The following is a 22643-nucleotide window of genomic DNA, read 5'->3' on the forward strand; positions in this document are numbered from 1 at the left end:
CTTAGAGTGTCAGGATGGAACCTTACCTTGAATCCTTACCAAACCATACAGATGGGGCACCACCATAGACACCCACTAACAGTGGCTTTTACGGTGTCTTGCTGAGGCGAGACCCTCCTCGCCTGAGCGAGATGCTCGCTCACTCAAAATGAGCTGGTCGCCTGAGCGACCTCTCGCGCGAGAAGACCTGGGCGAGCCTCTGCTTATCTCGCCTAGTCAAGGCCAGCTCGCTTGGGCGAGATTATCAGTCTCCACCCACTATTCACTCACACAATAGACAAAACCAGGCCAAGCACATGCAACAATACACTTCACAAACTCAAAGCAATATACAGAACCGTAAATCACACGAATCATACACAAACAATCATGTTAACAATGATTTCATAGAAACCCTAACTTCCCGTACCTGGAAAGCAGCTAGATGAGGCTTCGACACGAAACCACGGAGCACAGCAGCTCGAGAGATGGACTTGGAAACTAGCGGAACAACGAAATAGTAGCAGAACAGAGTTATTATGGAACCCTAAATGGAGGAAATACGGAAAAAAGCTTTTAGGGATTAAAGGCATGAGATCGGGGATCACTTACATGGAGCAGAAAACAAAACTGAGCTTTGAGCGGACTTGTCCAAGGCAAGGTAGCAAACCCTAGCAGAGCTCTATTGGCGTAGTTGAGAGAGATGGCTGAAATCTGTGAATGAGTGAGAGTGAGTGTTAGGGTAGATTAGGGTTTGGTTTTATCACTTGGGCCATCCCTAGGCCCAATTACAAGGGGTAGCCTTTTACTTTAGGGCAGAAAAGAATAAAACAATTTTAATGGGCCTTACATTCTCCCCAACAAGAAAATTTTCAAACTCGAAAATAAAGACTCACCAGGTAAGCAGATGTGGATGTGATTTTCTCATGTCCTCCTCTAACTCCCAAGTTGAGTCACCTGTCCTCCGATCCCAGATGACTTTAACAAGACTGACAACTTTTCTCCAACGTTCCTCAACCTTGCTATCCTCTAAAGCGATGGGTGGTACTTCCACAGTGAGGTCTTCTCTGATCTGTATATCCTCGGCTTCCAACACATGAGCCGGGTCAAACACATACTTCCTCAGCTGCGAGACATGGAACATCGGGTGCAGGTTTGCCAACTAAGGAGGCAAGGCTATCTCGTAAGCCACCGGCCCAATCCTCCTCGTGATCTGGTAGGGGCCAAGAAACTTGGGTGAAAGCTTCCTTGAGCGGAGAGCCCTTCCCACGCCCGTGGTTCGGGTCACCCTCATGAACACATGATCCCCAGCCGCAAACTCTAAAGGAATCCTCTTACGGTCAGTGTAAGCCTTCTGCCTACTCTGAGAAGCCTGCATTCTGTTCCTCACCATCCTTACTTTCTCGGTAGTTTGTTCTAATAACTCTGGTCTAACAAGCGCTGCCTCTCCATCCTGATACCAGCAAAGAGGAGTCTTACACCTCCTACCATAAAGAGCCTCATACAGTGCCATACCAATGCTCGCATGAAAGTTGTTGTTGTAGGTAAATTTGATCAAGGGTAGTACCTCATCCCATGCCCCCAAATGATCTAGTATGCATGTTCTTAACAAATCCTTTAACGATTGAATCGTCCTCTCAAACTGGCCATAGGTCTGAGGGTGATAAGCTGAACTCATGGTGAGCTTCCTACCCATAGCACTCTGTACCGTATGCCAAAACCGAGATGTGAACCACGGGTCTTTGTCGAAAACTATGCTTGAAGGCACCCCATGAAACCTTACTATCTCCTTAATGTACAATTGGGCCAACTTGGCCATTGACATCCTAAAGTTCATCGCCGGGAAGTGAGCACTCTTAGTCAATCAATCCACTATCACCCAGATGGTGTCGTGCCCTCTAAAAGTTAGTGGCAAATGGGTTACAAAGTCCATTGAGATGCTGTCCCATTTCCACACTGGTATCTCCAAGGGTTGTAAGGTCCCACCAGGTCTCTAGTGCTTCACTTTTGCCTTCTGACAGGTTAGACAAGCAGATACAAATAGTGCAACATCCTTCTTCATTCCCTACCACCAGAAAGTTTCCTTAAGATCCTGGTACATCTTAGTCATGCCAGGATGCAGACTAAGATGACTTTTATGCCCCTCCTCAAGGATCAACCGTTTTACCTCAGCATTATCAGGTATACATACTCTGCCCTGGAACCTTAGTATGCCATGATCACCCAAAGCAAAGTCTCTGGCCTCATCCGACCCAAGTTGTTCTCTGCCCCTGTTCAGACTGGCATCCAATAACTGCCTCTCTCTGATTGAGTCCAAGAAGTCACTGGATATAGTAAGGGTACTACACCTAATGGACTCGGATCCCAACTCCACTTGCAGTCTCATGTTTTTGAACTTCTCTAGTAGTTCCACCTCCTTAATCATAAGGTGTGCAATATACACTATTTTCTTACTTAAGGCATCTGCCACTACATTCGCCTTCCTTGGGTGATATAGGAGCTCGAATTCATAATCCTTTAGGAATTCCATCCATCTTCTCCGTCTCATGTTCAGCTCCTTCTGATCAAACAGGTACTTGAGACTTTTGTGATCGCTGAATATACGAAATTAGGCACCATAGAGATAATGCCTCCAGATCTTCAAAGCAAACACTATGGTCGCTAACTCTAGGTCATGAGTGGGATAGTTTCTCTCATGAACCTTAACTTTCCTTGAAGCATAGGCAACTGCCTTCTTTTCCTACATTAACACATAACCAAGCCCAAGATGAGATGCGTCACAGTAGACTTCAAACGGTCTCCCAACATCCAAAATTACCAATATAGGAGCACTAGTCAACCTCCGTTTAAGCTCTTGGAAACTTTCCTCACACTTATCCGTCCAAGTGAAGGGTTGGTTCTTTTGAGTAAGCAGTGTCAGAGGAGCCACTATCTTGGAGAATCCTTCTATGAATCTCCTATAGTAGCCTGCTAACCACACAAAACTCCTGATCTTTGTGGCCGACTTAGGACTTTCCCACTTTACCACTGCCTCGACCTTTGTTGGGTCCACTGCAATCCCCTTGGTGGATATCACATGCCCCAAAAATTGAACCTCACTCATCCAGAACTCACACTTGGACAACTTGGCATACAATTGCCTCTCCCTCAGAACGCCAAGAACCAACCTTAGGTGTTCGGCATGCTCCTCGTGAGTCTTAGAATAGATGAGAATGTTGTCTATGAAAACTATGACAAACTTATCTAGAAAGGGTCGGAAGATCCTATTCATATAGTCTATAAACACCGCTGGAGCGTTGGTCACACCAAAAGGCATAACCACATATTCGTAGTGGCCATACCTGGACCTGAAGGCCATCTTTTATACATCATCAGCCTTCACCAAAATCTGATGGTATCCCGACCGCAAATCTATCTTTGAGAATACCGATGACCCATGCAATTGATCCATCATATTGTCAATTCTTGGGAGTGGATACTTATTCTTGATCGTCATGTAGTCCACACACAGGCGCGAACTCCCATCCTTCTTCTTCTTCACTAACAGCACTAGTGCTGCCCAAGGCGAGGTGCTGGGTCGGATAAACTGCTTCTCCATCAGTTCCTCTATATGTTTCTTGAGTTCCACCAACTTGGCTAGAGCCATGCGATAAGGGGCAATCGATACCGGACTTGTTCCTGGTACTAGATCGATAGAGAATTACACTTCTCTGCGGGGAGGCAACCCTGGTACCTCGTCCGGGAATACATCCTCAAACTCATGCACGATCGGTATAATTGACGTTCTCTCCTCTTTCTGTACCCCTAGATGCGTGAAGATTGTGTAACACTGTGCACCCCCCTCTAGTTCCTTCACAACCCCTTGAGATGTTAACAACTCAGGTTCCTCCGAGTTGGGGAAAAACAGCTTCTGCTCTCGACAATCTATAAGGATGCGATTGGCAGAGAGCCAATCCATCCCCAAGATCACCTCCAACTCCTGTAGAGGTAGGCAGATCAAATTCACCTTGTACCTGCGTCCCTCTACCTCCACTGGACACCTAGCATATAAGGACGACGTCTTGACCAAACCTGACGCTGGAATAGACACCGTAAGCTCACACTGCAGCTCACACACCAGCAGACCCAACCGTTCCACACATGCATTTGACACAAAAGGAGTGTGTCGCTCTAGAATCATATAACACACAACATCTCATCCTAGAAATCATACAATAACCCATAACAAGATTACCTGAACCTGCAGCCTCTGCTCCTGTCACAGCGTAGACTCTGCCTGTGGCTTGAGGCCTGTGGCCTCTATCCCTCCGTTGATGCTGGTGAGGAGTCTGGACTGGAGGACGTGTCACTACTCTAGCAAGGTTGGGGAAATCCTTCCCAAAGTGGCCTTCCTTGCCACAGTTGTTGCACCGGCGGTAACCCTCCACACGTGGGCAAGCGTTCCTCAAGTGGGGACCTCCACAGATATAGCACTGTAGTCGCCCCTACTGGGGAGAGAAACTCCTGTGCCCTTGGGACTGATGATGGGGTCTATCATATGGCCTCCTCCGCTCCTCCTATCTAGATTTGGACCCAGACGGTCCACCAGTCCTCTGCGGTTGCTGTAGCTATTGTAGGAGCTGGCCTTCTATCTCTTGCTTCATCTTCTCCATCACTCTGGCCTTCTTCACCAAAGCGGCAAAGTCCTTGATGGACAAAAGAGCCACCATCAACCGGATATCACCGCGAAGGCCATTCTCAAACTTGTGGCACCTCCATTCCTCGTCGAGCGGTAGAGTGTAGAAGTGGCTGAGGTGCTTGAATCTCTCAGCATACTCTGCCACGGTCTTCCCTCCTTGGGTTAACTGGAGGAATTCCACCTCCTTGGCATACCAGATGCTGTTTGGGAAATACTCAGAGAGGAATCTCTCTCTGAAAGCCTCCCATGTCGCTGTGATGTTCATTCCTTTGATCTAGTGTTGATGTGAAATAAAACACCTCAGAACAAGTTTTGAAATTACTCAATTTTGCCCAGGAGTGCAAAAGAATAAGTGTGTGGGTATGATAAGTGCGTATTTTTGCCCTCATTCAGTGTTTAATTCTGGGTAAACATACCTGGATCCTTACACTTTTGCGGCATTCTGACTGCAGGCTTCTTAATTAAGCTAGAGACGTTTCCTCCCATGTTCACTACCTCTTTGTCCATAATACGCCTTTTATGTGTACATAATTCTTTGAGAAACTTGGCGTATTTAGGAATTTGTCTTACAGCATCCAACAAAGGGATGTTTATCTCCACTTTCTTGAAAGTATTCAAGATTTCTTTGTCTAACTCCTCCATCTTTTTAGTTTTTGGTTTCAAACGGTTTGGTTGGGATATTCCTTCCAATCTAGGTTGTACTTGTTGGACGACAAATCATGGTTGTATTGCTGCCGAGGTGGTCTATTATTGCCATAGATGTTTACAGCATATGCCTGAGGTTGTTCATTGTCTAATGTCCCTATCCCTTTTAACATAGAACAAGCCTGGGTAGGATGATTAGTAGAAGCACAAATTCCACATAAAGTAGAAGGGATAGGCATTTTCTGTAAGTCTGTCAAGGTCCTTACCATTGCCGCTAAGTCATCCAACTTCCCTTCTATTTTCTTGTGATTTGCAACATATGAAGCTTCTACTCCATGGGTTCCCTTCAATAGAGTTATAGAATTACTCCTGGTGGAAAATTGTTGATGGTTCGACGCCGTATTTTCAATCAATTGTCTTGCATTTGTTGGCGTTTTGTCCACCAATGACCCTCCACTTGCAGCATCTATCATTTGTCTATCCATGATACTCAATCCCTCAAAAGTACTAAATGAGGAGATGCTCGTTTATTTGGTGATGAGGACAAGAAGCACATAACTTTTTGAATCTTTCCCAATAGTCGTGAAGATTTTATCTTTCTTGTTGCCTTATCCCATAAATATCTTTGCAAATAGCAACAACTCTAGATGCTGGAAAAAAGTTTTCCAGAAATAATCTTTTTAGAGTCTCCCAAGTATTGATGGATCGTGGTGGAAGGCAGTATAACCAATTCTTAGCGGCATCTTGCAATGAGAATGGAAAAGCCTTAAGCTTGATATGTTCCTTTATCACTGTTGTAGGTCTCATGGATGAACAAACAAGATGAAATTCCTTCAAATGATGGTACGGGTCTTCTCCTGCTAATCCATGGAATTTGGGTAAAAGATGGATTAACCAAGACTTAAGCTCACATTCTCTATCTAGATATTGGATGCACATGTTTTGTGTAATTGCTGCATCTGGTGAAGCCAACTCTCTTATTGTTCTTTCTTCCATTCTATCTTCTTGAATTTCTAGTTCAGGTGATGGATCAGAAGATATGTTAATCACCGGAGGTGATTCTAGTGGTACACTTTCAGTGGTAGGTTCAGATGATGATGGCAAGTTCCGCAAATTTGATCTCGCTGTCGTTAGGCTATCAAATTACCACCACTTAACTTTAGCAACTTCAGTATTGCCAAATTAGTAGTGAACAAAATAGTTAGGGTTAAGATAACCTTGAGTCGTCTCAAATATTTGATTCTTAAAAGTGCAATTAAAACTAGCAACTATGAAAATAGGGGGTTTTGATATGCAAAGAAAATGACACAGAAGATTGTAAACACAATAATAGTAAATCAGTCAATTCCAGTGCTTTTTTTCTAAATAAGATTCTTCATTGGTTATCTAGAAATTATTGTTAAATTAATTACTGTTGTTGATTTACAAATCAATCAATGTAAAGACTCAATTCATTTGTTGGTATTCTCACTTTTAATCAAAGTACAGTCTCAATTAAAAGTGAAAATTGTTAGATTGTCCATAGTAAATTCAATCAAAGTACAGTCTCAATTAAAAGTGAAAATTGTTAGATTGTCCATAGTAAATTCAATCAAAGTACAGTCTCAATTAATTTTACTATGCCTAATCATGTCTATTCCTTTGTTTCTTCACCAAATAGAAAACTTAATTAATCAAATTAAAGTCTTGACTAATTTTAGTTAAAGTAATTACATCTAATCAAAGTAAAGTCTCAATTATAGGCAAAAACTTATTTAATCAAATGAAAGTTTCTAAATAAAATCAAAGTAAAGTCTCAATTTAATTTAAAAACCTTTTAACTCATATGATTAGCATGCATGTAGATTTAAAATCTTTATTTTCTAACCTCAGAATAACAAACCTCAGAATAGATAAACAAAAACCACAGCAATAATCAAAATAACAAACACATAAATTCATCTAACCTCAGAATCCAGTTAAGAAATTACAGTGGAATCAACCCTAAAATCTTAGCCCTCCATGTCTTTGATGGAATACATGATGATATGAAGGAAAGAAAATAAAAGAAAAGAGAGAATGAGAGATGTGATGGATGACGGCGTCTGCCAAAACTAGAGAGTTCTAGTGTCTCCGTCGTGTCTACTCCCTTAAGTCTCTTTATATAGGCTTCAACTGGACTTTGGGCTTTATATGTCAGTTGCTAAAATCTTTTATTTTTATTTAATTAATTAACAACTTAATTCCTGCCCAATTTCCAATTTTGCCCCTCTTATTTAACCATTTTTGCAGTTTTGACCAGAGTTGACTACTGACTTTCACGAGTTGACCAGTTGACCAGTTTGACTATCCTATCAGATGTTGACACGTGGTAGTGCAGATTCTCTCTCCAGAATTAGGGTTTCCCTCAAACTTTGGCTACGAAGGTGCAACAACGGCGGCTACTACCGTTTTCCAGCGAGGTGAAGTGCAATGGTTCGCGTCTCTTCTTCCCTGTTACAGATTCATGAAGGCTGCCATGGCTGCTGGTGCGTGAAGTTCGCTGTTGTAACTTGTTCCAGACGTGATTACTTTAGGCACGGCTGCTTCTAGGTTCTCGCAAGCGCAAATCTGTGAAGATGAAGGTGTTGTTGTTCTAGTTGTTGTTGCCGCACCATGAACGAAGATGGTGGTTCCAATCTGGCTCACAGGTGGTGACTATGCGCTACTGCAGTGGGAACGGTGATGACGGAACTACGGTGCAGAAAACACTGATCTGTGGTGGCTATGGTGGTCGCATGATTTACGGTTGGATGATTGTCACTTGTTCTGCTGCATAACGAAAGAGATTGTAAGGTGCAGATGCGTGTGGAGCTGCGTTGCTGCTTCTGGATGCTGAACTCGCAGGATGAAGAACTCACGGTGGCTTCCATGGATTGTGCGCGAGGTTCAGAAATGCCTCATTGTCATGGTGCTGCACGTTTCCAGGGCTAGTGTTGCAGTGATGGTCGTGCGCGGAACAAGCTTCCATGGTGGCCCAACGTTGGAAGATGGTGGAATTGTTCTGCCGTGGTGGTTCAGTTGCGGTGGCCGGCGATATTGGCGGCGGCGGCTGCCATGGTGATGGAAGGAGAGGAGAAAAATTAAAGTTAGGGTTTCATGAGTGAGATGGAGGAGATGATGACGTGGCAAGATCTGACTGGTCAATTTGGTGAGTGGAGGACTATGACATGTGGCTTGTTCTGGTTGGCCAATTTTAAAAGGTGCGGATTGCCACATGGCATGATCTGGTTGAGTGGAGTTTTAGTGGTAGGAGGGGTGCAACTTAGTAAAAACTAGGGGTGCAGAACAGATTTTTGTGGTCCACTTGCAGGAGGAGTGTGCAAATAAAATCTGGGGGTGCATTTAGCTCCTGATTTATTCTTTTCCAGAATTTCCTGATTTTGGACTTATTTTGTAACTTTGAATATTTCAAATCCACACTATTAATGACCAAAAATAAATTCCAGCTGCATTAACAAACGTTAGAATATCCAATAATATTTTATGCAACTAAAATCAATTTTTACACCACTTTTACCAAACTTACTCAATAAATCCAATAATCACAAATCCTAATTAAATCAATCTTTAAGCACAGAAAATTCAATTAAATCCCTAAATTTGAATATTAAATGAGGGCAAAAATTTGAACTCATCACACACCCACACTTCTCCTTTTGCACTCCTGGGCAAAATTGAACGATTTCAAAACTTTTATTCTGAGGTCTTTTATTCCATATTTTCAGTGGATTAAAGAAATGAATACAAATAGAAATAGATCAATCTTCTAGAAATCATGTTGTCATGCACATACAAATGGAAAGATTCTGTTTTTCACACATGAGTTAATCTTTTGAGTTTACAAGATAATCAAATATGAAAGAAAAACACTCAAGTTAAATGTATATTTTCTCACCAAAATTCGCTCAAGTGTTTTGGCTTGTGTTTTCACTCAAAATACCCATGCAAGTAAACACTCTCAATGCTTAGCAAGACTCTAATATTCACAGCTTTCAGAAAACATGCATTCAAAAATCATGAGGACTTTTCACAGGTTACAATGAGGCCAAGGCAAAGGTAGGAAAAACTTTAGGATTTGTGTGTTTTTGAAATAGTAAGGAAGAAAGAGTTATGGAGCATAGTTTCAAAAACAATCCTTACTTCTTCTTTTTTTATCCTTTGTTGCTCTTTTTCAGATAGCAATCATTTTTCATTTCAACACTCTGTCATCAACAATTATTTTCCTTTTTGCCATTTTTATAACTTTGTGGGGGAAATCACACACCCCCACACTTTATTCCTCAACCAATCTCAACATAATCCACTAACTCCTTCTTTCTCCCTAAGGTAAGGAAAAACATGGTTTTTTTCTTTTTAAGGTTTAGTAATATGCTCAAAACAAGAAAAATAGGTTTAAGCTCAAGGGGCTGCCAATGGATCAATGTCATGGTTAGCTTATTTGGCCAAGTAGCTAAAAACAAGAAATGCCTCAGTCATATCAAATCATGCATGTTCACCTAAGATGCAAAACAACAGAATCAAGCTAAACATTTGATTACCAACAAGACATGAGCAAGTCACACAAGGAAAAATAGGAATGACACATGGTAGTCCATCCTTTACAATAAAGCTCAAAACTCACAAGGTCAAAAACTCTTTCACAAAAGATTTATTCCAGAAACTCTCAAATCAACTCAATTAGTAAATCAAAGAAACAATCCACTCACAACACATGACTCATATCTTCCCAGAATTATGACCGTTCCAATTAGTGAATCAAATCCAAAAATCCAATGACAATATGTTTTATTGAAAGCAAAATTTTTTTTGTTGTTTTTGTTTTTTTTTTGTTTTTTTTTTTGTTTTTTTTTGTTTTTCTTTTTTTTTTAAATTTTAATTTTAATTTTTTAAAGAAAACAAACAGAGAACAAAATTAGAAAAGAGAACCAAAACAAATAGAAAACAAAATCAGAAAAGGGGGAAATCTCCCCACACCCCCACACTTTATCCATGCATTGTCCTCAATGTATTCAATATGTATATAATGCAAAGAGAAAGTATGAAGTGTACTTACCTCCTCAAGGTGGAAGGTATGCGGGAGAAGTCAAGTTCATCCCATCCATCATCTTAAAGTAATAGCACTTAAATTTCGCAGGTTAATTACAGTTTGTGCACGCAAATTGCTTGAGCCTTGTTGAAACTTCATCTAATTTAACTCATTTGCCATTTGTCCAATCTGGTTCTGCAAATTTTTATTAGTTGCTTCCATCGTCTATTTCAACTCATTGATTTGTCCCTTCATCATGTCAGCCATCAATTTCATCATTGCTTCCATTTTCATCATGTCTTGCATTTGTTGGCGTTTTGTCCACCAATGACCCTCCGCTTGCAGCATCTATCATTTGTCTATCCATGATACTCAATCCTTCATAAAAGTACTGAATGAGGAGATGCTCGTTTATTTGATGATGAGGACAGGAAGCACATAACTTTTTGAATCTTTCCCAATACTCGTGAAGATTTTCTCTTTCTTGTTGCCTTATCCCATAAATATCTTTGCGAATAGCAACAACTCTAGATGCTAGAAAAAACTTTTCCAGAAATAATCTTTTCAGAGCCTCCCAAGTATTGATGAATCCTGGAGGAAGGTAGTATAACCAATTCTTAGCGGCATCTTGTAAAGAGAATGGAAAAGCCTTAAGCTTAATATGTTCCTCTGTCACTATTGTAGGTCTCATGGATGAACAAACAACATGAAATTCCTTCAAGTGATGGTACGGGTCTTCTCCTGCTAATCCATGGAATTTAGGTAGAAGATGGATTAACCCAGACTTAAGCTCACATTCTCCATCCGGATATTGGATGCACATGTTTTGTGGAATTGCTGCATCCGGTGAAGCCAACTCTCTTATTGTTCTTTCTTCCATTCTATCTTCTTGAATTTCTGGTTTAGGTGATGGATCAAAAGATATGTTAGTCATCGGAGGTGATTCTAGCGGTACACTTTCAGTGGTAGGTTCAAATGATGACGATGCCCCTTCAGTAGAACACCTGAGTTCAAGTCTCCTGCGTGATTTACGCAAGTTCCTTTCAAGTTCTGAATCAAGTTGATAGAATTGACCTAGGTTGGACCGAGTCATGCACTACGTAGTCCACCTAAAAATGTTCCTCTGCTTTTTTTCTTCTTCCTATTCTTGTTTTGGAGAAAGATTTCAAGAAAGAAACAAGTTAAGATGTTATTAGATCTACTCCCAGGAAAGAGAGGTGCGTCATAGTGGACAACTTAAATACCAAGTCTTTCCTAGACAGAGTTTTCCAAACTAGTCTCAAAAAATTTCTTAAAAGAAATTCTTAATCAAAACAAAAATAGAACTTTGCATGGAATATATTAAAAGAAAAATAAAGACTACAAAATAACAAACTTTATTAAACATGTATGCGTAAAATAAATAAAAAAATAAAATAAAATAAAATAAAATAAATAAAATAAAATAAAATAAATAAATAAAAACAGAATCAAAATAAAAGAAATACTAACCGTATTCCCCGGCAACGGCGCCAAATTTGATATCGCTATCGTTAGACGATGAAATTACCACCACTTAACTTTAGCCACTTCAGTATTGCCAAATTAGTAGTGAACAAAATAGTTAGGGTTAAGATAACCCTGAGTCGTCTCACAACGAATACGGAAGTGATCTCAAATATTTGATTCTTAAAAGTGCAATTAAAACTAGCAATTATAAAAATAGGGGGTTTTGATATGCAAAGAAAATGACATGGAAGATTGTAAACACAGTAATAGTAAATAAGTCAATTCCATTGCTTTTTCTAAATAAGATTCTTCATTGGTTATCTAGAGATTATTGTTAAATTAATTATTGTTGTTGATTTACAAATCAATCAATGTAAAGACTCAATTCATTTGTTGGCATTCTCACTTTTAATCAAAGTAAAGTCTCAATTAATAGTGAGAATTGTTAGATTGTCCATCGTAAATTCAATCAAAGTACAGTCTCAATTAATTTTACTATGCCTAATCATGTCTATTCCTTTGTTTCTTCACCAAATAGAAAACTTAATTAATCAAAGTAAAGTCTTGACTAATTTTAGTTAAAGTAATTACCTCTAATCAAAGTAAAGTCTCAATTATTGGCAAAAACTTATTTCATCAAATGAAAGTTTCTAAACAAAATCAAAGTAAAGTCTCAATTTAATTTAAAAACCTTTTAACTCATATGATTAGCATGCATGTAGATTTAAAATCATTATTTTCTATTTGATTAAGAAGCAAAGGACATCGATAAACAAAAACCACAACAATAATCAAAATAAAAAACACATAAATTCATCTAACCTTAGAATCCAGTTAAGAAATTACAGTGGAATCAACCCTTAAAGCTTAGCCCTCCATGGCTTTGATGGAATACATGATAATATATGATGAAGGAAAGAAAATAAAAGAAAAGAGAGAATGAGAGATGTGATGGATGACGGTGTCTGCCAAAACCAGAGAGTTCTAAACTGTCTAAGTTATCCCCCGTTTCTGCTCCCCTAAGTTTCTTTATATAGGCTTCAACTGGACTTTGGGCTTTATCTGTCGGTTGCTAAAATCTTTTATTTTTATTTAATTAATTAGCAACTTAATTCCTGTCCAATTTCCAATTCTGCCCCTCTTATTTAACCATTTTTGCAGTTTTAACCAGAGTTGACTGCTGACTTTGACCAATTGACCAGTGTTGACCAGTTCACCAGTTTGACTGTCCAATAGCAGCCTAACACGTGGCAGAGTGCTTTCTCTCTCTAGAATTAGGGTTTCACTCTCACACTCGTCCCTTGGCTTCGCGTGACGGCTACTGCTCTGAACTGGCTCGTGGTGGCGGGTGCGTTTTCTTCTCCGGCGAGGCTTGACGGTGGTGGAGCAATGGCTGCTGCGTTGGTGGCGCGCGAGGAAGTTGACGGAACTGTGGTGAGGACGACGAACTTGGTGCAGGCGGGCGTCTCAAATCTGGTGCGGAGGGTTCATGTTTTCTGTAGGTATGTGAAAATGGTGGTGTTGGTTGCTTCGCGTTCCCTGCAGGTGCTGTTTTTGGTGCGAGGTGAACTCTCGATGGTGTATGCGTATCTGGCTCATGGAAGAGTTGGTGCGGTGGCCATGGTGGTGTGCGAAGGTTGCAGGAATGGTTGCTGCATTTGGATGAGCGCGACCGTGACTGGCAGGTGGTGGCTGCGCAAATCTAGTGCGCGATGGTGGTCGAAAAACAAGCTTCCATGGTGGCTGATGAAGATGGTGTCGCTGGATGCGCGTTGCAGGTGCAGTGGTGGTGTTGTGGTGCTGTTTCCGGCGTGAACGAAGAAGTGCGGTGGTGTTGATGGTGAATCTGTATCTGGTTCGATCTGCGGCGGTGGTGCGTGATTCGCTGGCGTGGTGGCTCGCGTTGCTGCTGCAAGTGGTGCGGTCTGGATTCTGGTTGCCCTCGCTCGCGAAGAAGATTACGTGAAGCGTGGTGATGATGGCTGGCGAGATTGGCGGCGGCGGCTGCCATGGTGATGGAAGGAGAGGAGAAAATTAGGGTTAGGGTTTCATTTTGGGAGATGGTGACGTGGCAAGATTTGATTGGTCAATTCGGTGAGTGGAGGATTATGACACGTGTTTGCTTATGGTTGGCATGATTTGAAAGGTGGGGATTGCCACATGGCATGATCTGGTTGAGTGGAGTTTAAGTGGTAGGAGGGGTGCAACTTAGTGAAAACTGGGGTGTAGAATAGGTTTTTTGGTGGTCCACTTTAGAAGAATTGTGGAAATAAAATCTAGGGGTGCATTTAGCTCCTGATTTATTCTTTTCCAGAATTTCCTGATTTTGGACTTATTTTGTAACTTTGAATATTTCAAATCCACACTATTAATGACCAAAAATAAATTCCAGCTGCATTAACAAACTTTAGAATAACCAATAATATTTTATGCAACTAAAATAAATTTTTACGCCATTTTTACCAAACGTACTCAATAAATCCAATAATCACAAATCCTAATTAAATCAATCTTTAAGCACAGAAAATTCAATTAAATCCCCAAATTTAAATATTAAATGAGGGCAAAAATTTGAACTCATCACAGGACACTCTGCTAGGGTTTTGCCCTAAGCCTTCCGAACTAACTCAAAACTAGTTCCTACTCCACGTAAGTGCCCCTTTCTAGATTATATGGGTTCCATTGATCTTCCTTCGTATTTCATAGTTAAAGTTTCGTAATAATATGCCCCTTTGTTCTGTTTACCTTCTATTTTGAACTCATTAGTTCGTTCCTAAAGCTGCAGTGCTCGCTGTCATGCCGTCAAGGTTTCTGTTAACCTCTTTTTTCCAGGTACGGGAAGTTAGGGTTTCGAGTTTATGTTGTTTTGGCCTGTTCTTAAGCCTGCTTGATGTTTGTATGGATAAATCATTATTTTTGGTGCGTGGAATACTTTCTATGATTGGTTGGATTGGAAAACACATCTACTGCAGGTGAGATCAGGGCGAGAACTAGTAATCTCGCCCAATCGAGTCAGACTCGCCTAAGCGAGTTTGATGGGGGCTCGCCTAGACCTTCTGCACGAGTTGTTGCCCAGGCGGGTGGTCCTGATTTTTGAGCGAGAGGTTGCCTCGCTCAGGCGAGGTGAGCTCGCCTAAGCGAGCTAGCGCGTTTATTTCTGCAAGTGTTATCGAGCTCTCGCCTAGGCGAAGGGGAACTCGCCTGAGCGAGAGTCCTTCTTGCCTGAGCGAGACCCCTTGGCTTGAGTGACAAGCTTGGGCGAGGGTACGTGCTGGTTGGGTGTTTACTTCTCTACGCTTTTATATTTGGCATGCAATTGATAGGGTTATTGTATAATGGCATGTAGGGTATAATATGAATGTGTGAGAGGGTGTATGAATTATGAATGACAAACTTGAATAAATCCTTGGCATGAAATGAGCATGGAATGGTTGGTATTAAAGAGGCATGATACCGAGATGAGTTGGGAATCCTTTATGCATGGATGGTTTATGATGAGTTGAAATAAGTTGGACTTGGAATATGAAAGGTGTTGTCTTTAAAGGTTGGTATGATGAACATATACATGCATGGTGAATGTTATTTGGTTGTGTGATTATGTTTGGTCTGTGTTAGTGCGTAATTCCTTGGAGTCTCTAGGTGAGACTTTCAGGGTTGCGCTTCAGTGGTCGGGACGTAATCCCATGGCCCCTGTTAGTGGGTGTCCATGGTGGTGCCCCATCTGTATAACTAGGTAAGGATTCAAGGTAAGGTTGCATCCTGACACTCTAAGGAGTCAGTTAGTCTCACCTAGAGCGAACTAACTCCTGTGGTGAGGGTAGCAGGAGGCCTGAAGTTCATTAAGGGCTAACCTTGTGGTGAGGGAAATTGATTCATTGTAACACTTGTAACACATAGCTCGGGGGTGAGCAGCTCGTTGGTGAGCAGAGGTATCCACCATAAGTGCAAGCATCCACTGAATCCGACCAGGTTATATGTATCCGGATGAGTTGAGTCGTGTCTTAGTGTATTGTCTGAGGAGTCATAACATGCTTGATTGATATGTGTATATGAAATCGTGAAAATATATCTGATTGTATGGATGAAGTCTTTTGTGCTCTAGCTTACCCTACTTTTATTGTTCTGTGTTCTGTTGTGTGGTACTCTCTCTTGCGATGATCATCAACTTGTTGATGTGAGCAGATGCGAGGAACACCCGCAGACAACAGGGAGGTGATGGTTCTGCTGCATAATCTGCATGGGCTGGATCTTAGTTTCTTTGGGCTTTCTTTAGGGCTTTGTCCCATGTATTTCAAAATGCTTTATTACTCTACTTGTATTTGCTAGACTTTTCAACTGTTTCTTTTGGCATCGTGGTGTGCTTGGTTTTGTAGGGGTTGGGTTAAGGACCCCAAGATTGCACTGTTGTACTATTTATGTGTGGCATTTCTTTTAATAACGTTTATTAATTAAATGGGACGTTACAATTGGGCTTAGTCAAGCCTAATTTTATCAATTCAACTACACATTGTTTGACTTATTATTCTAAAAAACCAAGGCCTAAACAATGGCCCAATTTAAATCTATACTACTTCCTTTATGCATCATCTCATATTTTAGAGATTTCTTAAGCCCATGTGAATAATGTAAAAGCCCATGATTGACTTGATCATCTTGTGAGAGGCCCATGTAAATCTTTCTCATCATGCTTCTAGTGATTGGGCCTTGATGTGGGCTTGGGGTTGTTGATGCACTTGAGCTTGGGCTTGTTGGGGTCACATCAGAAACTCTCACAAATGGTTGAGACACGAGAGTGTTTTTACTTCAAAACGAGGAAAAGAAGTACGAGTATGCTTGCCTAATTGACATGACTCACAATCCAAACGAGACAACTTTGACAAGGCAAAGACAAGCTGTTGTAACTTGGCAAGGCTTGGATGACCTAACTAAGCATGAATAAGAAAGGGAGACTCCATAACTACACCAACGTGTGTAAAGGGACATAGATGATAAAGATCATGAGACTCATATCCTGTGCCAATCACTTGTTTCGAACTCCGGTCCTGTAAACGGACATAATTGTTGGTAAAAGAAACAACACAATCAAGAGAACGAGTTAGGCGACTGATGGACAACAGGTTAAAAGGAGACCCAGGGACATAAAGAACATTATCAATGGTTAAAGAAGGAAAAAGTTTAACAAGGCCAACACCATGAGATGAGACTCTAGAACCATCAGCCAGTGTAACAAAAGGTAAAGGACTAGTAGAGGATAAAGAAGAGAACAAAGATTTGTTATCAGTAATATGATTAGTGGCTCCTGAATCAAAAACTCAAGGACCAGGAGAAGAAGATTGAGTCAAACCAACAAAAGATGTAACTGTGTGAGCAACAGTTGTAGTGGAACTAGAAAACTGTTGATCCTTATACCATTTGAGAAATTTGTTGAACATAACAAGTATATCGGATGAAACAGAAGAGATTTCAGAACTGAAATAGACAGCGGAAGATACGCGGCTTCGAATGGCGCGTGAGGGACGATCAAAACTATATGGTCGCTAGTCAAAACTAATACTCCAATGACGACGACTCGACGACGACGATGGTGGCGGCTCCGGTAGTGGCTCCGGTGGCAGCTCTGGTAGCGTCTCCGGTGACGGCTCCAACGATGGTTCCGGCGGCTCCGGTGGTAGCAGCGGCGGTGGCGGTAGAGGTGGAGGCAGTGGCAGCGAAAAAAAAAACCTTAAGCTCTAGATACCATGTTAAGAATAAAGAAAATAGGGATTGAGATTAATCTCCCTTGTGTATAAATTATTGTTTGATATTGTGGTTATCAATATCTAACAATATCTTAATAATATCAAACAATATCTAACAGGCTTTAAAAACAAGTTTCCTTAGAAGTTAAACTTTCTTGTTTTTGGAGCTTTGCTTGCTTGTCTTTAGGTAATCTCTGTTTTGTCTTAGTAGTTTTCTTTTCCTTGTCTTCCTAAAGTGTTGTGGCCGAGCCACTTGTTTGAGCTTTGAAAAGGTTTTCATCTCTTTAAAGGTGTTTTCACTTGTGTGGAAGGTTTTTGAGTGCTAGCCTTGCTTGTGTGCTTTGGGAGTGTGATCAAAAACACTTGGGTGCTTGAGAAGACCACACTTGGTCTCGGGTTTGGAATTGTTTGTTAGCTAACCTCTTCTTTGTCTCAGTTTTTGGTGAGTTTTGGTGTAGGAACATGAATATGGATCCAATCTTGGAGGTAGAGGAAGAGGAGGAGTCGGCCTCACCTTATTCCCCTCCCATGGTAACTCCTATGGCCTCACCTTATTCTTTCTTTTTCTATTTTCTCCTTTAGCCTATGTTGATCCTTACTAACTTGTCTTGGTGTCATAAATTTTAACTTCATTTTATGTCCCTCATGCCTCAAACAAAGGGAACGTTCATCAAGATTGAGTGCTTTAAAACCAAGCCATGCCCATCCCAAAAGAAGATGACAAGAGTCCATGGGAGCAATATCACATAATACTTCTTTCACACAGTGTCAAGTACTGAATTTGATCCATGCTTGATTCAGATGAAAGGTTGTTGGTAACTGGAGTTTCTCCACCAATCTTTGGCTCACAACATTGATGTCGCTTTCGTAATTGAATGCAACTAAAGTTGGGTGGCCTTGGATTAAACACCTTGTATAATAACCCTCCATTCCTATTCCAAATCTAGATAGCCAGGCTCTGAATACCAAATGATGTGAATCTAGAGGGTTGGATTCGTTTTACTGATCTATCAAGGTTGGAATGCTAATAAGCAAGAAATTTGAGAAATTACTTAAAATGAGAAAATGGAAACATATAAGAAGATGGAGCGAAAATTGATAGACATCACACTTCCAATAATGGAAAATAAGCTTAAGAGTTTAAACACATGATGAAGGATTATCTTGTTCCTTTTTAAGATTATTGAATATGGTGTGAGTTGATTAAGAAAGTGAGGTGAAATCCCCACTGGACATTAAGATAGCAAGCTATCTAGATGTGAAGGTTCCTTTCACAAAGCTCAAGAGAAGAAGATGATGGATTGATTCAAAATAAAAAGGAAATGGAAAGCACATAAACCATAGAAAACCAAGAACAATTAAAGGAAGAAGAAAACATAAAATGGAAAGGAAAGAAATGGTAAAAATGTGAGAAGCACGCCACTACAAGGCTAGGCTAGAAGCCATGGCAACCTTGAAGATGAGTGGATGTGTGCCGCCACTTGCTATACAAGATAGGGCTTAAAAGTATTCACTCCCAAGGGAGGAAACTCTCACAAATGGTTGAGACACAAGAGTGTTTTTACTTCAAAATGTTCAACCCTTTTACATGTCTAGGAGCACCCCTTATATAGAAGAGTTTAGGGGCCTCTAAGCAAATAAAAGATACCTAAGGATGTCTCTACAAAAACCTAACCCTAGCTTCTAGAAACTAGGTCAAATAAGGTTACAAAAATGAGAGACAAACGACCTAACTATGGTGTGTGCAAGGCTAATTTCGTTCTAGCACAAAAGGAGACAAAGAATGTGTCTCATATGTCTCCAAAAAGTGGCCAAAGTGTGCTAAAAACAAAGGAGACCAAAGGTCCATAGGTACACTTGCTTCATGCCTTTTACTTTATGCTTTATGTCTTTGCCTTACTCTCTCCTCCACATCATTTATGCTCCCCAATCACCATGCACCACCTAGCATTGTTTTCTTACTCCTAATTAATCTACAAAGCAAATAAACATAGATTAGCATGTTGGCTTAAGTCAAGTTAACTATGGTCAACAAGTCAAACCTAGTCAAAGGTCAACAAGTCAACTAAAGTTGATTCAACTAAGTCAACTTTGGGAATCAAAGATAACAAATACAAATGAAAGGGATGAAGGATTAGTGAACTTCCTTTCTAAACATGCTTAGTCTTCTTAAGCAAGTGCCTTTATCCTTGGTTGGGGTAAATCCTTCATCATCCTCCCCTCCTTGGAGAGAATTTGACCACAAATTCTTTAAGCCTTTGTAGATGGAGCTTGACTTGATTTGGGGAAGGATTTGCAGCTCCCTTTTTTGAAGCACCATGAACATACTAAGGCACCCGAACAAAAACCACTAAGAATCAACGTTGATTTAACAAATCGAAAACAAACCATAGGGGCTTAAGACGTCAAGAGGTAACCGGCTCAGGTCGACAACTCTATACAGAACAATCAAGGACTTAGTAAAGAACAGAACACCCTCATACAAGTCTCCAGTCTTCAACAATGAAACTAAGGGCCTGGGCCAAGGCCCTGGCCCACCTATTGCCCAAGCAAGGGCCTAGCCCATGACGTGGCCAGACATAATTAATGATCTATAAATATGCATGGACCCCACGAATTAAAGGTACGCATTCATTACTTCCTTAATCACCCGATTTGACTTTCTAAGAGCTTTCGCTGACTTGAGCTTCAGAGTCTCTTCTTCAAGTAACCCCTCCTGGGTCCAAGCAGACATATGCCAACCGGGAAGAGGCCTACTGAGGAGATAGCAGACTATATGGGTAAGGTAACACTGGTGCCTAACTTATCTTATTTGTTCTCTGCAAGAACAATTGGCGCCCACCGTGGTGCACGAGACAATACTTTACTACCTGTTTTCTCCGAAGATGGTTTCTACCCGCAGCAGAGCAGGAGTTAACAAGCAAGTTGAAGCTGGCCCCTCAGGACCTGCTAACATCACTCTAGATCTGGCCGCCATACTAGACGGTTAAGTGAGGATGCAACAAGAGCTGGCTGAATTGAATAAGCACATCGTTGATGAAATGGAAGCACTACGATAGGAAAACTCTCGCCTAAGGTGAAAGATTGAAGCCGATCCCACTCAAAAGGGAAAGGCCATGGAAGCATCTGAAGCTACAGGGTCCCCGACTTTCCAACCTACTAAAGAGGAAAGCGAGTACAATCCTACCCCGCACACCTTCACCGCCACCCAACAAACTCTCATCCTCTCAACCCATCCTACTCACTTCCACTCCATCCTCCCAGGGCATACAGCGGCTCCCACTCCCGCCGCCACCCTCCCCACCACTCATGTCCCCTACAACATGCTCACCAGCTTACATACTATTCATATCCCATCTTACAACCCTCACCACCTCCCTACTACCCACATCCCTCCTCAAAACTTCACTTTCACTTTTCCCACTCTTGTGCACCATCCCATACCTCCTCACCCGCTCCCATCCCACAAACCTACACGTCGCCACCCTTTCACTGACTTCATCGCCAACACTCCCCTCCCCACCTAGTGGGAACCCTTCACACTGGAGCGTTACACTGGGGAAACCGACCCCGACGAACACCTTAAAGTCTACATCACCCACGTTGCCCTTTACACTTCACATGACGTAGTCTTTTGCAAAGCCTTTCCCGCCACCCTCAAAGGCTCCGCCCTCGAATGGTTCACCACCCTCCCCCGTACTCTATCAACAGCTTCGACACCCTCTCACACATGTTTACCACTCACTTCGTTGGCAGCCGCCCACACCAAACCACAACAATATCACTCCTCGGCGTTAGGCAAGAACAAGGCGTGACACTCCGAGCATTTATCGATCGCTTCAGCAAGGCTGCCCTTCGCATCCTCCACCTAAATCAAGAGATGATACTCCAATGCATGGCCCTCACCCTTCAACCCGACCCCTTCGCTAACATTGTCTACCTCCACCCACCTGCCTCTATGCACGAGTATAAGTTGCGTGCTGCCGACTATGTCCGCATGGAGGAAATGCAAACCCTCCATACAAAATTTTGCAATGACTACGCACCCTCTACCGCCTACCCCACCCCCACAACCCCCCCTGTCCTGAGCCGCGACCATGAGAACCCTGACAACCCCGTTTCACCAGATCGCCCCCCTAAATGTCCCCAGATCCCGCCTCCTTGATGAGGCTTTGCAGGCCGACCTCATCCCACCGCCACGAAAGACAACCACTCCTCCCAACGCCGACATGACCAAATACTGTCGCTATCACCGCAACCATGGCCACACTACAGAGGACTGTAAAGCACTCCAGGATAACATTGAAGAACTAGTGCATGCTGGCCACTTTCGCCACTTTGTCTGTAGAGAAGACCACTCCTCTCGACCCCATCATCCTCCTCGTTCCGACCACCGACGCCTTCCCCGTGACTCTCACCACGATAAACTCCCAAACCAACCCACGAATCAAGACCCCCAACCGGCTCGCACTGACGTCACCCTTGCTGACCCTCCCCTACGCGGCACTATCAACACCATCTCCGGTGGTTTCGCTAGTGGAGGCTCTACCTCTTCTGCCAGAAAGCGACACCTCTACCTTATCCAAACCATCAACCACATTACCCATTCCCATCACAGACGCTGCATGCCTCCCATAACCTTCACGGAGGACGACTTCCACGACCTCGACCACCAACAAGACGACCCTATGGTCATCACTGTTGAAATAGAGAATTATGCAGTCAAAAAAGTCCTCGTCGACCAAGGTAGTTCCGTCGACATCCTTTACTGGGCAACATACCAGAAGCTTCAACTCCCCGACACCGCCATTGTCCCATATGATGAACCAATTTATGGTTTTTCTAGCGAACAAGATTCCACCCTCGACTACATTGACCTCCATACCGTCTTCCGTGACGGAGCCCAAACCAAGACCATCCCTATCCGCTTCCTCATCGTCGACGCACCCACATCTTATAATGTCCTCCTCGGTCGCCCCTCGCTCAACACCCTTGGCGCCATCGTCTATACCCCTCATCTGGCCATGAAGTTTCCATCCCCATCTGGCGACATCCTCACCAGTCATTG

At 42.1% G+C, this 22643-nt stretch overlaps 1 protein-coding gene across 1 annotated transcript; it reads right to left on the reverse strand.

Annotated features, from left to right (window-relative positions):
- Positions 1–3679: 3679 nt before the first annotated feature.
- On the reverse strand, positions 3680–4922 carry LOC146887782 (uncharacterized). Its single transcript, XM_085670394.1, has 4 exons — positions 4604–4922; positions 4214–4435; positions 4051–4149; positions 3680–3903 (listed from the first exon to the last, which is right to left on the reverse strand). The coding sequence occupies exons 1-4, from the start codon at positions 4920–4922 to the stop codon at positions 3680–3682; spliced, it is 864 nt and encodes a 287-aa protein (XP_085526520.1).
- Positions 4923–22643: the final 17721 nt, after the last annotated feature.

The sequence above is a fragment of the Vigna unguiculata genome, chromosome 3 (genome assembly GCF_037176805.1).
Source record: "Vigna unguiculata cultivar grain cowpea cultivar isolate G323 ecotype 2 chromosome 3, ASM3717680v1, whole genome shotgun sequence".
NCBI lineage: Eukaryota > Viridiplantae > Streptophyta > Magnoliopsida > Fabales > Fabaceae > Vigna > Vigna unguiculata.

What these genes read in the sequence shown, in the direction of transcription:
- LOC146887782 (XM_085670394.1), bottom strand. Translation starts at nt 4,922, where the DNA reads ATGAACATCACAGCGACATGGGAGGCTTTCAGAGAGAGATTCCTCTCT. An exon ending in GATGAAGCAAGAGATAGAAG is followed by an intron (nt 4,436 to 4,603) that starts GCCAGCTCCTAC and finishes ATATCTGTGGAG; the next exon opens with GTCCCCACTTGAGGAACGCT. An exon ending in AGCAGAGGCTGCAGGTTCAG is followed by an intron (nt 4,150 to 4,213) that starts GTAATCTTGTTA and finishes ATATGATTCTAG; the next exon opens with AGCGACACACTCCTTTTGTG.